The 15417-nt window shown below is 36.8% G+C and overlaps 1 protein-coding gene across 4 annotated transcripts in view; it reads left to right on the top strand.

Annotated features, from left to right (window-relative positions):
* The window catches only part of YAF2 (YY1 associated factor 2), a 77625-nt gene that overhangs the window by 10760 nt on the left and 51448 nt on the right, over positions 1 to 15417 (top strand). The window contains exon 4 of one of the 4 annotated variants that reach the window (XR_007135914.1): positions 4754 to 4841. The exons of 1 other annotated variant lie outside the window; for it this stretch is intronic. Coding sequence is in view for 2 of the 3 variants with exons in the window: in XM_047787984.1 (XP_047643940.1) it covers positions 11749 to 11881 (133 nt within the window). In the remaining variant the exon portion in view is untranslated. Of the gene's footprint in view, positions 1 to 4753; positions 4842 to 11748; positions 11882 to 15417 lie in introns of those variants that run through there. 2 more of the 4 variants (XM_047787983.1, XM_047787984.1) reach the window with 2 other exon arrangements.

Raw genomic sequence — 15417 nt, 5'->3', positions numbered from 1 at the left:
CCCACTGAGCAGGGCTGGGGATCAAACCACATCCAGAGAACCACATCCTCATCCCAAGTTTGCTAGCAAGTAACTTCTTAAGGATTTCTTCTTATAAATTTCCTTGTACCTAGATCTAGTGCTGTGTACATCTTGATAGCTTCTAACATTGAACCTGCTGCTTTTAATAATAAGAGAACTTAGGTTAAAATATGGGCTAGCAGTATAGTGAATGAAGAACAAAATGACTATCAGTTGTTTTCCCTGTGTTAATATTTTTGAAGTTAAAATATGTTAAACTTCATTGTTATGTCTTTTATAATAAAACTTACTGTGCTGTATATTTTGACCTCTATGATACCATAGTATTTCTTAGGAGAAAAACCCCAGTAAATGTTATTTCCCTCTTTTGTTTGTGATGTAAATACTTAGAAAAACTAATAGTATAACTAATAATCAGTTTGACTCTGTGTATATGAATGCGTGTGTTTGATAAAAAGTTTGTATAGCCCTCTGAAAGTTTTAAAAATGGGTTAAATCACTTCATCTTTTCATATTTTATAGTCTGCTCAAGGTTCTTTTACACAGTGTCATCCTTTATAGGGTATAATAGGGATGATCAACCTACAGCAGCAGTAAGGAGATGATACTCAATGCCAGAGAAGTCGTTGCCGAGGAAGTTGGGCTTTCAGAGTAGACAAAGTTGTTTGGGTCGTCTTTCATCTTTTCCCATCCTTTTTTGCTATTTATCTTTTGTCTCCCAGGGCCCCAAACCTCCTTGATAATACTCATTTCTAGCCTACCTTCTAGAATGCTCTGATTCCTTTATTTTCTTTACTCCACCAGCAATTCTTCCTTTACTAGAAAAATCTTTTCTGTTTTATGTAAATATGAATAAAGTAATAGTTTCAAGTGCGAATGTAAATAACCTGAGTATGGGGAGTAGAACCGTTTTTTCCCTTAAGGTCGTAAGTCTCATTCTGATGATAAAAGTAGCACATGTTCATTGAGGATACTAAAGTCTAAGGAGGAAGATAGGAATGCCCTCACACCACCTCTCCAGATAGAAAGAGGTTAACCCCACATGAGACGCACAGCCATCCCTTCCTACTCCTGCAACAGTCTTTTCGAAGCCAGCTTTGGGAAGCCTCCTGTGAGAGAGCAAGTTGCAGGAAGTAAGGGAGTAAAGAGGAGATGGGTTTGTTAGTTAGAATCAAATAACAGCTTTCTTGGTGTAGAGAGAGCTGACCTTCCTTTGGAATTGTGCTCTTTGGAACCCTTAGGTCTGAAATTGTCTCAGTGGCTGTCAGTAAGAACAAACAAGGTGGGGGGGCTGTGTTCCCCTGTGCCACTTCAGACAAATCATCTATGCTCTTATACATTTTATTAGGAGTTCTCTTAATTTGTATTTCCTAGATGTTATCTTGCTATCAAAGCATTTTTTTGAGAATCACTGCCCTGTTCCATCCACTTGGCGTTCTAATACTTAGATTCTGTTCAGCACAGGCTAGATTAATTGTGGCTGGACGTTTTAGGCTTACATTTCAAAGGGAAGAGCTAGTACTGAGTTTCGAAGCTTTTGCCCATGAAAAGCCTTTTCTTCCTCTCTCCTTTTTTTTCCCCCACTCATCTTCTTCTTTTTTTTTGTCTTTTTTTGTCTGTTGTGTTGTTGTTGTTGTTGTTGCTATTTCTTGGGCCCTCCCGCGGCATGTGGAGGTTCCCAGGCTAGGGGTTGAATCGGAGCTGTAGCCACAGGCCTACGCCAGAGCCACAGCAACGCGGGATCCGAGCCGCGTCTGCAACCTACACCACAGCTCACGGCAACACCGGATCGTTAACCTACTGAGCAAGGGCAGGGACCGAATCCGCAACCTCATGGTTCCTAGTCGGATTCGTTAACCACTGCGCCATGACGGGAACTCCCCACTCATCTTCTTATACACTTTGCTCCTTTTTTTTTTTTTTTTTTTTTTAGCATATGCTCTCTTTTTTTGAAGACCAAGGCTTGTAAGGCCTAGAGCTCCATAATAATTGATTAGATGAGTAATGAGTGGTTCAGTTTACAGTTGAACAATATGTTCAATTCATAATGTCATCATATTGAACTTTTTGATAAAATTTAATAAGACTATTATTGTTTGTATGAATGTGTTTATCAAATATGCTCCATATTCCCTTGTTGTCAATTTTCTGTAAACTTAATGTTTCTGATTCACACAGTATTTTTCTGTAATATCCCTCAGTAATTTACACTTTAATTGTAATCTTGCTATTTTCTACCTATGTAGGATTTCATTATAGGAAAAATATATCTAGTTTTTTTTTTCAACTGTATATTTAAAATTTTTATGTTTACTCATGATGATAATGGAAAGCAAAAAAAAAAAAGAAAAGAATGTTGGTATTTATAAGTTGCTTGCAACTGTATAGTATAGTGGTGAAGAGTTTGGATTCTGGAGCTCAACTGTTTGGTTTTATATATTGGTTTCACCACTTACTAGCTGTGTGAACTTGTGAAAGTTACTTAACTGTGAAGCTCAGTTTTTTCATTTGTAAAACAGAAGTGATAATAACAACCAAAGGTTGTTGTGAGGTTTAAATGAGGTAATTCTTACAAAATACATGGCACAGTGCCTGGTAGAAAGTCTTCAAAAAGTATTAACTGAAACAATCAAATACATGAGCAGTAATGTAATATTTCCATATAGGGATGTTAACAGTTCCTCTTGTCAAATGCTTGGGGTCTAGTTGGAGTAGGGTGACTGACAAAGCCAGAACATAAGAATAAGTGTTTTCTATTAAAAAAAAATTTTCCATAAATTGCTTCTGGGATATTTTCACCCAGTCGCCCTTCTTCCCTCCCTCCCTCTTCTCCTCTTTCTTCTCTTCCGTGTGTGTGTGTGTGTGTGTGTGTGTGTGTGTGTGTGTGTGTGTGTGTGTGTGTACGTACCTGATGTGGACTGTCGCATAAACATTTAGGCCTTACCAGTAAAAGTTTTAACATCTGGAAAGTACTTTAGTAGTGTAATAGCTGTAAGCAGTGTATATATAGACTTAAGGAATGAATAGTTTAAAGCAGCATTTAAAAATTTTTTTTTTCTTACTTGTCATAGTAAGAGTAAAGAGTAAGTTAAAGACTAAGTCTGTTTTCAGGGTTGGATTGTCAGACAGCATGGTCTGGCCTTTTTTAGACCAGTGTGTCTTGTTTATTACATTACTTCCTCCGCTTCATTCTCTCCCATCCCTTACAGTTTCTTAGTCTTTATGTTTGCTCAAGGCATCATCTCTGTTGAGAAGCATTTCTTTATCTATAGAGCAGAATGAATGCCCTTTCAGTTACTCTTAAAGCATTTTATGCAAAACGTGATGATTGTATTTATACAGTGTATTGAAGATACTTAATTTTGCTTATCTCTTCTTCCCTGGACTTGTAATCTCCTTGAAAGTAGTGTGTCTGGTTCTGGAATCACATTTTAATTTAAATCCCCACCTTGTCATTTATGACCATATGACCATAGGGCTTTTTGGTGATGATTAAGTGGGATAAATGATGTAAGGAACTTAACATAGTCTTTAGTTGAAAGTAGTGGTAATAATTTTAAGTAATATTGATAAAAATCCCAGTGTCTGTCATTGTGTCTTGCATTGGTACTGACAGTGCTTAACTGAACTGCAAAGGCTCTTTATTTGATTCTGTTGCTGCTTTAAACTATTCTCCATTTGTCATTTAAAGGAACATTTACATATTTCATTTCATGAACCTGTGAGTTGGGTGGAGTGTGTTTAGGGAGTTCCTGTTGTGGCTCAGTGGCAACGAACCCAACTAGTATCCATGAGGACACGGGTTAGATCCTTGGCCTCACTCAGTGGGTTAAGGATCCAGCATTGCCATGAGCTGTGGTATAGGTTGCAGACATGGCTTGGATCTGGTGTTGCTGTGGCTGTGGCATAGGCTGGAGGCTACAGCTCCAGTTCAACCCCTAGCTTGGGAACTTCCATCTGCCTCAGGTGCAGCCCTTTAAAAAAAAGGAAAAGAGAAACTAGGGCAGAAGCTTGAGAAATATCATGACTTCCTTGTGGTAGTAGTAGAAGAGCATCCCACAAAGAGGAAGACAGAAATGGAGGAGGAAGAAAAATTAGGGAGTAAGAAGCCCAGGAGAATGTAATGCTACAGAATAGAGGGAAGAGATTGTTTTCAAAAGGAGGGGCTGTGGTTGACCATGGCAAACGACTTTTATTTTCATTAGAATCTTAATTTTTACCTTGCATTCTTTGTAGTGTTTATTATAACAGGTGTGACATTAAATTTGTATTTGAATTCTCATTGTGGCTCAGATGGTTACAAACCTGACTAGTATCCATGAGAATGTGGGTTTGATCCCTGGCCTTGCTCAGTGGGTTAAGGATCTGGTGTTGCTGTGAGCTGTGGTGTAGATCACAGATGCTGCTCAGATCTGGCATTGCCGTGGCTGTGTTGTAGGCTGGCAGCTGCAGCTCTGATTCAAGCCCGAGCCTGGGAACATCCATATGCTGTGGGTGCAGCTGTAAAAAGAACAGAAGTATATATTTTAAATTTAACAAGAGTATGTTCCTGCATAATGCTTGCACAAAGCTTTTCATGATAGTTAAAATATTTCTGAATTGTATCTATAGATTAAATAAAGGAGATTAATAATGGAAGTTAGTAGATGAGTAAAATTACGTTACTAACCCTTTCAAGGAAGAGTGTGCTAATTATCTGGTAAAATCTATCACTAAGCCTCTTCTTTTACAGGTAGCTCCTGATTGTAGCTATAGAAATTAATAGAATTAATTTAAAAAATTGGGTCCATGTTGGTATCAAGAATTTTTTAAGTGGTAAGTACGGTAACTTTGATTCTTTCTTGGAAAATTGCATAGTTAACTGTGGAGGAGTTGTAGTTTGAAGAAGTCCTTATCTTCAGCAGACCAAGCAAATCAAGAACTTTTCATAAAACTATAGTATATTTGGTCTGTAAAGTGATAGTCGTTGAGGAGTATATTGGATTTGATGTGATCCATGATTCAGATTTTATGAGTCCTGAATAACAAAGTTGTTATTTAGAATATAGTCAGTAGGTTGAAACTATTATTAATGATCTCAGACTATTATTTAAAATTTATTAATATTAGAAAAATTTGCCATTGTTTTATAAAACCAGTTTTAAATTGGAAATATGCATGTATGCTTTAGAGATCATTATTAATAATTGAGTTGAAAACTAATGCAGAGCTTAGAGTCTGGTCAGGTTAGTCTTAATGTTATAGTCAGAAAAGTTTAGAAAAAGAAATTGTGGAGTAAAGATCAGACTTTCTTATTGTGTTGACATAACTGTTGTCATTCAGAGTATTGTTAGCTCTTATTTTTGTGTATTTAACTTGATACTGACTTCAGTTAGCTTATAATGCTCCTGACATTTGGGACTAGTATCAGGAAAATGTTTCCTTGAATTTGAAACTGTTAAGAATAGATGATATTAACTTTCTACAGAAGTATCCCACTTTAAGATATGGTTTATAAAACGTAGTGCTTAATTAAGGACTTGGATATTTGTCAAATTAGGAAGATCAAAATATTGTTGAAGGTCAATTAATGTGATTAAGATATTCTTAGGAAAAATGACTAAAACATAAAAGGATATTTCAAAAAAACCCACAGCAGTGGTCAGTGTTTAGCATAGTATGGAAGGTGGTAGGAAGTGAGAGATGCTGTTTAGCAGTCCCTAGATTGGTGCTTTATTCTGAGGTTGTAATAGTATAGGCTCCTAACTATATCTTAAAATTATTTTAAAAATTTCACTTAAAAAGAGTAGCTTGTAGACATAGCAACCAGTGGCATATGGAAGTTAGCAGGCCAGGGTTGAATTGGAGCTATATCTGCCAGTCACAGCGACAGCCACAACAGATCTCAGCAGCTTCTTGCATTACAGCTTGCAGCAATGCCATATCCTTAACCTACTGAGAGAGGCCAGGGATTAAACCCCCATCCTCATGGATACTAGTTGGGTTCTTAACCTGCTGAGCCACAATGGAAACTCGTGTAATGCTTCAGTTCTGTCCAGATTCTTTGATGTTAAGAGGGAAACAGTCTGGAGGGTGGCATATGATTTATTAATCAGTTTGCTGAAGTTGGTTGGTATAATTCAGTTGAGTATTAATCTGCTTTAGCTTTAGGTTGAATTTTTAGACCCCCAAAGCAAGAACCAGAATCAGAAATGGGCTCCCACCCATGAACTCATAGGTGCTATTTTCCTGTGATTTCCTTTTTAGGCAGCTAATTGATATTCACTTTGTCACTTTAGCTTAATTCTCATTTCTTTGTAATGCTTTCCGTACTAGTTACATATTGCTGTATAATAAATTACCCCGAAACTTACTGGCTGAAACCAATAAACATTTATTATCCCTCCTTCTTCCTTCATCTCTTCCTTCTCTTTTTCCTTGTCAAGAATTTAGAAGCAGTTTAGCAGGTGGTTCTGGCTCAGGATCTCTCAGGCTCAACTGAGGGAGGATTCCTGTTCAAGCTTACTGGTGTGGTTGTCAGTGGGCCTTAGAACACTTGCTTCCAAGTTATTCACACAGCTGTTGGCAGGCCTCAGGACTCTGGCTGTTGGCCAGGTACATCAGTTTCTTGGACATGTGGGCCCCTTCTTGGCACTGCTCACAGCATAACAGCTTGCTTACCCCAAAGCAAGGTATGTAGGTGAAAGTCTATAAAGTGGGAGCTGCAGTCTTTTTATAACCTAATTTTTGGGAGTGACATCTATTACTTCTGCCAAATTCTGTTGCTTAGAGGTGAGTCGCTAAGTCCACCCCATACTCAGAGCAAGGAGATTACAGAAGGGCATGTGTACCAGAAGGTGGGATCATTGTGCACGATCTTAAAGGCTGCCCATCACACTGACCTTTAAAGTTGAAAACTTTTTACTGTTGTTGCAGAATTCTTTCTTGAAAGGGAAGCTTCTAGGGGAAACCCAGAATATAAAATTGATGAATGGGAAGCTGTTCTGTCCAGAGCAGGGGTTCTAGGGAACTGGAGCTTACCTGCTAGCATCCTCCCCTTCAGCTTTTCTGAACAGTTTGAATATTAATATCTTTACTATCTAACATTTCTCAATAACATGAATATATACTATTTTTCTCATACTTTCCTTTTAGAATTTGTCAGCAGTTGCAGTTCTAAAATTCTAGCTTATAAAAAAATCAGGTATTAGAACATGGAAAATTATTTGTGTAAATGTGTTTGGCAACTTTAGCAGTCTGAGTAGCTTTCTTTTTTTTTTCTTTTTTTTTGTCTTTTGTCTTTTTTGTTGTTGTTGTTGTTGTTGCTATTTCATGGGCCGCTCCCGCGGCATATGGAAGTTCCCAGGCTATGGGTCGAATCGGAGCTGTAGCCACTGGCCTACGCCAGAGCCACAGCAACACGGGATCCGAGCCGCGTCTGCAACCTACACCACAGCTCACGGCAACGCCGGATCGTTAACCCACTGAGCAAGGGCAGGGACCGAACCCGCAACCTCATGGTTCCTAGTCGGATTCGTTAACCACTGCGCCATGACGGGAACTCCAACCTATACACTTTAAATCATCTTTAGATTGCTTATAATACCTAGTAGAAAATAAATGCTATACAAATAGTTGCTAGCATGGGAAATTCATGTTCTGCTTTTTTCACCCATTTTTTTAAATTATAGTTGATTTACAATGCTGTGCCAATTTCTGCTGCACAGCAAAGTGACCTATCCATATATTCATATATATATATACACACATATACATACACATTCCCTTTCTTATATTATCTTCCATCACAATCTACCCCAAGAGACTAGATATAGTTCCCTGTGCTATACAGTAGGACCTCATTGTTTATCCATTCTAAACGTAGTAGCTTGCATCTGCTAACCCCAACTCCCAGTCTATCCCCCCCCCCCACTTGGCAACGACAAATCTTTTCTCTGTGTCTATGAATCTTTCTGTTCTGTAGATAGGTTCATTTGTGCCACATTTTAGATTCCACACATAAATGATATCATATGGTATTTGTCTTCCTAACTTATTTCACATAGTTTGAGAATCTCTAGTTGCATCTATGACATTCTGCTTTTTGAAACTTTCTGGAATTTTTTTCAAACTATGTTTGATGTACAGTTGGTTGAATCTGTGTATGCGGAACCCCTAGATACAGAGAGCCAACTGTACCAATCTCTAAACTTAGAATTTTTATTTATTTATTTTTCTTTTTATGGCCACACCTGTGGCACATGGAAGTTCCTGGATTAGGAATTGAATCGATGCTGCAGCTGCAGGCCCACGCCACAGTCATGGCAACAACGGATCTGAGTTGCATCTGTGAGGTACGGCACAGTTTGCAGCAACGCCAGATCTTTAACCCACTGAGCGAGGCCAGGGATTGAACCTACATCGTTATGGACACTATGTTGTGTTCATAACCTGCTGAATCACAAAGGGAACTCTAGAATTTTTAGTAGTTTTTTTAAAAGATATATAAAATCATTTGAAAATAATGATATTTCTGATGGTTATGTTACAGTTTAATATGTAATTAGATTCCATGCATTGTTTGTAAGTTCATTACCCACATTAACTTAGTTAATCCTCACAACTGTTATGTGAGGTAGGTTCTACCATTACCCCTATTTTTATTTTTTGGTTTTTTTGGGCCATACTCGCAGCATATGGAAGTTCCCAGGCTAGGCGTCAAATCAGAGATATAGCCACTGGCCTACACCACAGCCACAGCAACGCCAGATCTGAGGTGCATCTGTAACCTGCATCACAGCTCGTGGCACTGCTGGGTCCTTAACCTGTAGAACGAGGCCAGGGATTAAACCTCATTCTCATGGATACTAGTCTTATTGATTCATTACTGCTGAGCCACGATGGGAACTCCCTACCTCTATTTTTAGATAAATATTGTTTTTACATCTTGATTTTAGTTTAATTTATGTTAGGAAAATAGTACTGTTTCTGTTTCTTTATGAGATCATGCAGAGCAGTGGATAAAACTGAGGGAAAGCAAATTTTAAGAGATGTCTTTTTATCTGTTGAGTTGTTCAAGGAGCAAAAAAAGATGACAGTTTCTCTAAATAACATTATTTAATAAGTAAGTTTATAATTCACTTTTGACCTTATTTTTTGGTTAATTAAATAACCAAAACACACTTCGCCCAATAATTATGAACCATCAATAATGTCTTTTAAGTATGTGTGAATATGCGTATAATATTAAATTTTTATTATACTGTTAGAGGATATTAAGTCCAGCATTTACTGTGTATAACTTTCTGCAACTGTAATATCATACATTAAATCTTAATTGGAAATTAGAAAATGGTTTATCTGGAATCACAAAACTAGTTGTAATTTAAGTTGCTTCCAGCCCAGATGTAATGTCCAAACCAGTGGACATTGTGGAAGTAAAGGTTAGCTAACTCATTTTTTTTTTCCGAGTAGATTTTTTTTAAAGTTCAGATTGATTTTATAGAGTAGATTCTCATTAATGAAATGCTTGATTTGGTTCTTGATACTAAGGAGTACCTTTTTGTGGATGGGCCGCAAAGTTTTGAATAGAGTGGCCTAATTTCTGGAATTTCTGTTCCAAGTCATCTGGATAAAGTCCATCTTAGTTGAGCTTATGGCATGATAACAACAACAAACAGCTTTGAATGCTGGTCTCTTAAGTGGCTTTTTTGGTTACCTTAAAATATTTTCAAGATATTTTAATTTTCTTAAAATTTTTTTAAAGTACACCTTATTATAATTAATTATTTATTTTTGTCTTTTTAGGGCTGCACTGTGGCATATGCAAGTTCCCAGGCTAGGGGTCAAATTGGAGCTACAGCTGCCAGCCTACATCACAGCCACAGCAATGCCAGATCATAGCCGCATATCTTATCTACACTACAGCTCAGGGCAATGCCAGATCCTTAACCCATTGAGCGAGGCCAGGTATCAAACCCACATCCTCATCGATCCTAGTTGGATTCGTTAACCGCTGAGCCATGATGGGAACTCCTTGATTTTATTTTAAATTCATAAGATCTGAGTCTAAAAGGAGACTGTGAGTGTTGCTATAAATACAAATTGGAAATTATTATTTAGTTCTTAATGACCCCTAGCTTATATCATAAAATATTTGGATTATGCTTCTGTACCTGTGTCTTCAGTCCAAACACATAGGACCTTCATGCCATGTACTTGCTCACTCTTCAGGGAATTGAAGTTAGGAAAGTTAACTAGGTGACCTTTTTGGCATTTATCTCTGAATTACAGTTAGAAATCGAGGTCTGTGTAGTGCCCATGTTTGCACGAATGGGTCATTTAAAAACTAATGCATTAATTGGAGTTCCCGTCGTGGCGCAGTGGTTAACGAATCCAACTAGGAACCATGAGGTTGCAGGTTCTATCCCTGCCCTTGCTCAGTGGGTTAACGATCCGGCGTTGCCGTGAGCTGTGGTGGAGGTTGCAGACGCAGCTTGGATCCCGAGTTGCTGTGGCTCTGGCGTAGGCCGGTGGCTACAGCTCCGACTGGACCCCTAGCCTGGGAACCTCCATATGCCGTGGGAGCGGCCCAAGAAATAGCAAAAAGACAAAAAAAACCAAAAAAAAAAAAAAACTAATGCATTAATTGCCATTATTTTTTAAAACTAAAAAATTATGTCCTTTTAAAATAAAATTTATCTAAGACAGTTTGTATCTTAAGTGGGAATCTATGAAAAAAAATACCTCATAACAAGATTGAAATGTAAGATTTTCATTAGAACTACATTTTCAATTTGGTTTTTTTGAATAATGTTTTATATACCGTTTTATGCTGTTTACTCTTAAAAGAAAAGCTATACATCTTTAATTTTTTCCATAGAATGAGGAAGCATGAACCCATACATTTCTTGAGGGTAAGAGTAATTATTAAATAGCAATATAATGGTAAAGGGAAACCTGTTACTGACACATATCCGTTCCTTCAATAGGAGCTAGAGTTTGAAGACATTCTTGCTGTTGCACATTAAAATGAACGTGTGTTGTGTTAAAGGTAAAGGGTATCTTCACGTGAGCCTGAAGATAAAGTTCTAGTGAGGAGATCTTTATTTTGTTAGAAATAGATTTTTTTTTTTTTGCTTTTTAATGACAGGTCCAAGTTAAAAAGTATAACAGTTAATAAAAAAATACTATATTATGTACTTGTATTTACATTAAAATCAGCTTTATTATTTATCAGTGGCCTGGCATATTTATGTATGTATACGTGGTTGGTTTGTTACAGGTGACAAATAGCTACTTTAAACACTTACTGAGAGATGAATGGGAATTGCATTGATGCTTTTTATTTTAAGTCTTACAGATTGTTAATCCACTGTGGTGGCTTTACACTAGGATTGAATCAATGTTAATGACAATGGCTAGTTAAGGAATAGTAGATTTTGTCAGCTAATTATCCTTGTACTAATATGAAAAAATGATGGTGTTTTAGTCATGTGGAATAGTCTGATAGCTGATATTTTTATATGTTAAAATATAGCTGTTTGTATAGTGGAAATTTTTAAATGAAAGCATTCAAATCATTTTCTTTTCCTGGTTTGTGTTGCTGATAATGCCACAACTTTCTGTTGACCTTATAGTTAGCACATTGTTTGTGTATTTATTTGATGAATTTACAACCCTTTCCCCTGTAGTTCTACATGTATTAATAATCTCAAATAAAATTAAACAATCTTCTTATTCTGATAGAGAAGAAAAAGCTGGATCACTTACCAGTAACTGGAGTTCTCCTATTGGGTAATCTCCACAGATCCACATTCTTTGAAGTTATTGTGAATGCCTTGAGGACCAAGGGACCGTTGAAATTTCCAATTTCAGGAAGGTAAGCAAGCACACTGAAGCATGTCTCTAGCATCTCTCAAACCCCCTCCCCCCAACTTTCTTACATATACGTCTGTACTGCATGCCCCCTCAGTTCCGGTGGATGCCCATCAGGAAGACTCTCATGCTGGACAGAAGGGCAAGAGAGGTGGATCTGTGAGGGAAAAGACCCAATAGGATAACTCAAGTTACTGGTAAGTAATCTAGTTTTCACAGACTCGAGATTTTTTTCCTACATTTTTTTTCTTTTTAGCAGTTTATGTAGTTACAAAGAGAAGTTGTTTGGGATAGCTCCTCTTTGTAAGTTTGATGTGGATTCATGGAATTTACTGTATGGGTAATAAATACCTAGTTCTTAATGGGCATATGAATAAATGGGACATTACTTTTAAACTATGTCATTTATATAATAGCTATGTATTAAAAATCATATATTTATTACCTTCTGGTAAATAGTGTAATAGTTTTAAAGCAATTTGAGGAAATCATATGTTGAATTATTTTAATTCTTTTATTTTTGATGTTGCTTTTATTGAAGTAGGTAAAATTTCTGCTTATGCTAAATTCAGCCGAAGTCTTTCAGCATAGTACTGGACAGCAAGAATAGTTTCATGTTAATTGACTAACATTTCTTTCTGACATAGTTTCAGTGTACCTTTTAATTTTATGAAGGTGTATTTGGAAATAATTCAGGGTATGTTGCAATTGTATTTATCACTTTCTTGTTCACAGTGGGTAGACTTATTGATGTAAAGGGTGGCACAGTTGGTTCAGTGTGAGCTGTGAAATACCAACCCTGTTTATGTAGGTAAATGTTAAACTTGGACAGATTCCTTGTTTCCCATTTCTCTCCAACTCATTCTGCATTGTTACCAGGTTACCATTTCTAAGAGGCCACCTTTAGCACATAAAGAGCCTGTAGTGGTGCTGTGCTCTTGCTGTTTGTATACAGTTTCATCCATTTGCTGAGTACTTAGGGCCTCTCATAATCCAGTCCCATCCTAATTATCCAGTTTTAGTATCTTCAGTTTGCAACTTTTGGTTTTTCCTGGATACTTGTCATATTTATGCTTTGGCTTTTGCCTTTCCATTTTCTTGAAATGACCTTCTTTCCATTCTACTTTTCTACATGTTAAGGTTGAGGCCAAATCCTGTCCCTTCGATAAATCCTTTTATGCTAGCATCTCTGTTATCTCTCTTGCTTTGGTAGAAAAATGAGATTGCTATGAGGATTGACTTTATTAATTCATGGACTGTACTTAAAACAGTGCCTAGCATCACATAGTAACCTCTCTTGTTAGCTCTTATCTGATTACTGATTATTCTTAAGTATTTTTGTGATCATTTAATTTTTTTTTTGTCTTTTGTCTTTTGTCTTTTTTGTTGTTGTTGTTGTTGTTGCTATTTCTTGGGCCGCTCCCGCGGCATATGGAGGTTCCCAGGCTAGGGGTTGAATCGGAGCTGTAGCCACCGGCCTACGCCAGAGCCACAGCAACACTGGATCCGAGCCGCGTCTGCAACCTACACCACAGCTCACGGCAACGCCGGATCGTTAACCCACTGAGCAAGGGCAGGGACCGAACCCGCAACCTCATGGTTCCTAGTCGGATTCGTTAACCACTGCGCCACGACGGGAACTCCTGATCATTTAATTTTTATCTGTATAATACAGTTTTGCTTCAAATATTAGTTTCAGCTTGTATTGCTCTTTCTTCTGATATAAAACTCTTAAGCTTGACTTGAAGGTCTTTGAGAACAAGGATAGGATTTTATTATTTTTTATCTTACTTCCTGATATTAGTAACTAAGATTAACCATACCCAATTGAAAAATTATTTTTTCATGTAGAGTCACAAATATACTTACTGGTTTTGTCATTTATAAAACAGGTTTGTTTGGCTCATCAATCCTGTTTGTATTGTATACTTTTTCAGGAACAGCAACTTGTTTCCGTCAAAGCTAGTATGGTAAATTACAGTTGTTTAGTACACTGTAAATTTCTGTTGCACATTAGAAAAGAGTGTATAGTTTTGAGAGTATTAATTTGTTTTCATTCACTTTAAAGGCTCTGTGTAGTATAAGAAAGCAAACCAGAAATTCAGTAAACTTGATTTTTGAGGTTTGAATATCTTAGAAGATTATTGCTTGATTTTTCAGAAATAGTTGTATTTAAGATACCTGTCCAATGAAGCAGTAGATGAAATCTGATTTCGTGGAAGGAAGGGAGTGCTCTTTGACAGATTGAATGTCACTTCAGAAATAATCATTGGAGAACCCCTTCGGGTCCTGTAGGACAAGCCAAGATGAACATTTAGTCACATTACTTAAGTATTTGTTTTGAATCTGCCGATCATTCAGTCTCCTGGTTTCTTTGGTGTGATATGGTATGGTGGTGTATTGAGAATTTCTTTAGAGATACATGATGAAATATTTTGAAGTTAAAGATCATGATGGGATCAGAAAAAAAAATATGTGGGTATTTGGGTGTGGTGTATGTTATGTGTGTGTAAAGAGATAAAAAGAGCAAATCTGACAAATGTTAATTTGGAATGTAGGTGAAGGGTATAGCTTTAAACAGTGCCCTGTGAACTTTTCTATGGCTCTGACATTTTTCAAAAAAAAGTTGAAAAGAAGGTATTTTAAAAATTACTTTATTGTGTTTCAGCTTCTCTAATTCTAAAATGGCAATAATAGAACTTACTCTTTCTATGCCTTGATGCAGGTAGTCACCGTGGGAAGTAGAATAGTGGTCAAGTGAGCTTTTAAGAAGTGGTAATTTTTTTTTGACATTAAAGAAGAACTTTATAATGGAGAGTTTTTCAAAGAATATTTCACCTAAAATTATAATAGCTTAAATATGTCTATTCCTTTTTTAATTATTCAGAGTACATTGCATTATAATTGAAGAAGAACAAGCACAAAAGAAGTATACATTGATATATAAATTAACCAATTGCAATCTTGAAGCTGAAAAATATAGCTAATTATAAAATAATCAATGGGAAAAATAGATTAGACATAGCTGAAGAGTTGTTTTTTGTTGTTGCTTGGGGTTTTTTGTGTTTCTGTTTTGTTTTTTTATCTTTTTTGCACCTTCACCTCCCCATGGCATTTGGATTTCCCAGGCCAGAGCTGGATCCTTTAATCCACTGTACTGGGCTGGGGATCAAACCTGCATCCTGGTGCTGTAGAGATGCCACTGATCCCATTGCAGCACAGTGGGAACTCCAAGGAGTTGTTAATTTCTTTTTTTTTTTTTTGAGTTGTTAATTTCAAGATAAAGTTGATAACTCTTCCAGGACCAGAGCACAGGGAGATAAAGAGATGAACAATATAAAAGAAAAGGTAAGACATCTTAGAGAATAAATTGAAGATTTCCGACCTGTATCTAGTTAGAGTGCCAGAAGAGAAAATACAGAAAATAGTAAAGAAGCAATATTGAAGAAAAAAATGACTGAGACTTTTCAGGGATTAAAAGAAAATAGTGGAAATTATGAAATAGAATTGAATCACCACAAAAGCAGAGTATCAAAACTT

The sequence above is a fragment of the Phacochoerus africanus genome, chromosome 7 (genome assembly GCF_016906955.1).
Source record: "Phacochoerus africanus isolate WHEZ1 chromosome 7, ROS_Pafr_v1, whole genome shotgun sequence".
NCBI classification, from domain to species: Eukaryota; Metazoa; Chordata; class Mammalia; order Artiodactyla; family Suidae; genus Phacochoerus; species Phacochoerus africanus.
The sequence above is the reverse complement of the archived record's forward strand: the minus strand, read 5'-3'. Positions and strand labels throughout refer to the sequence as shown.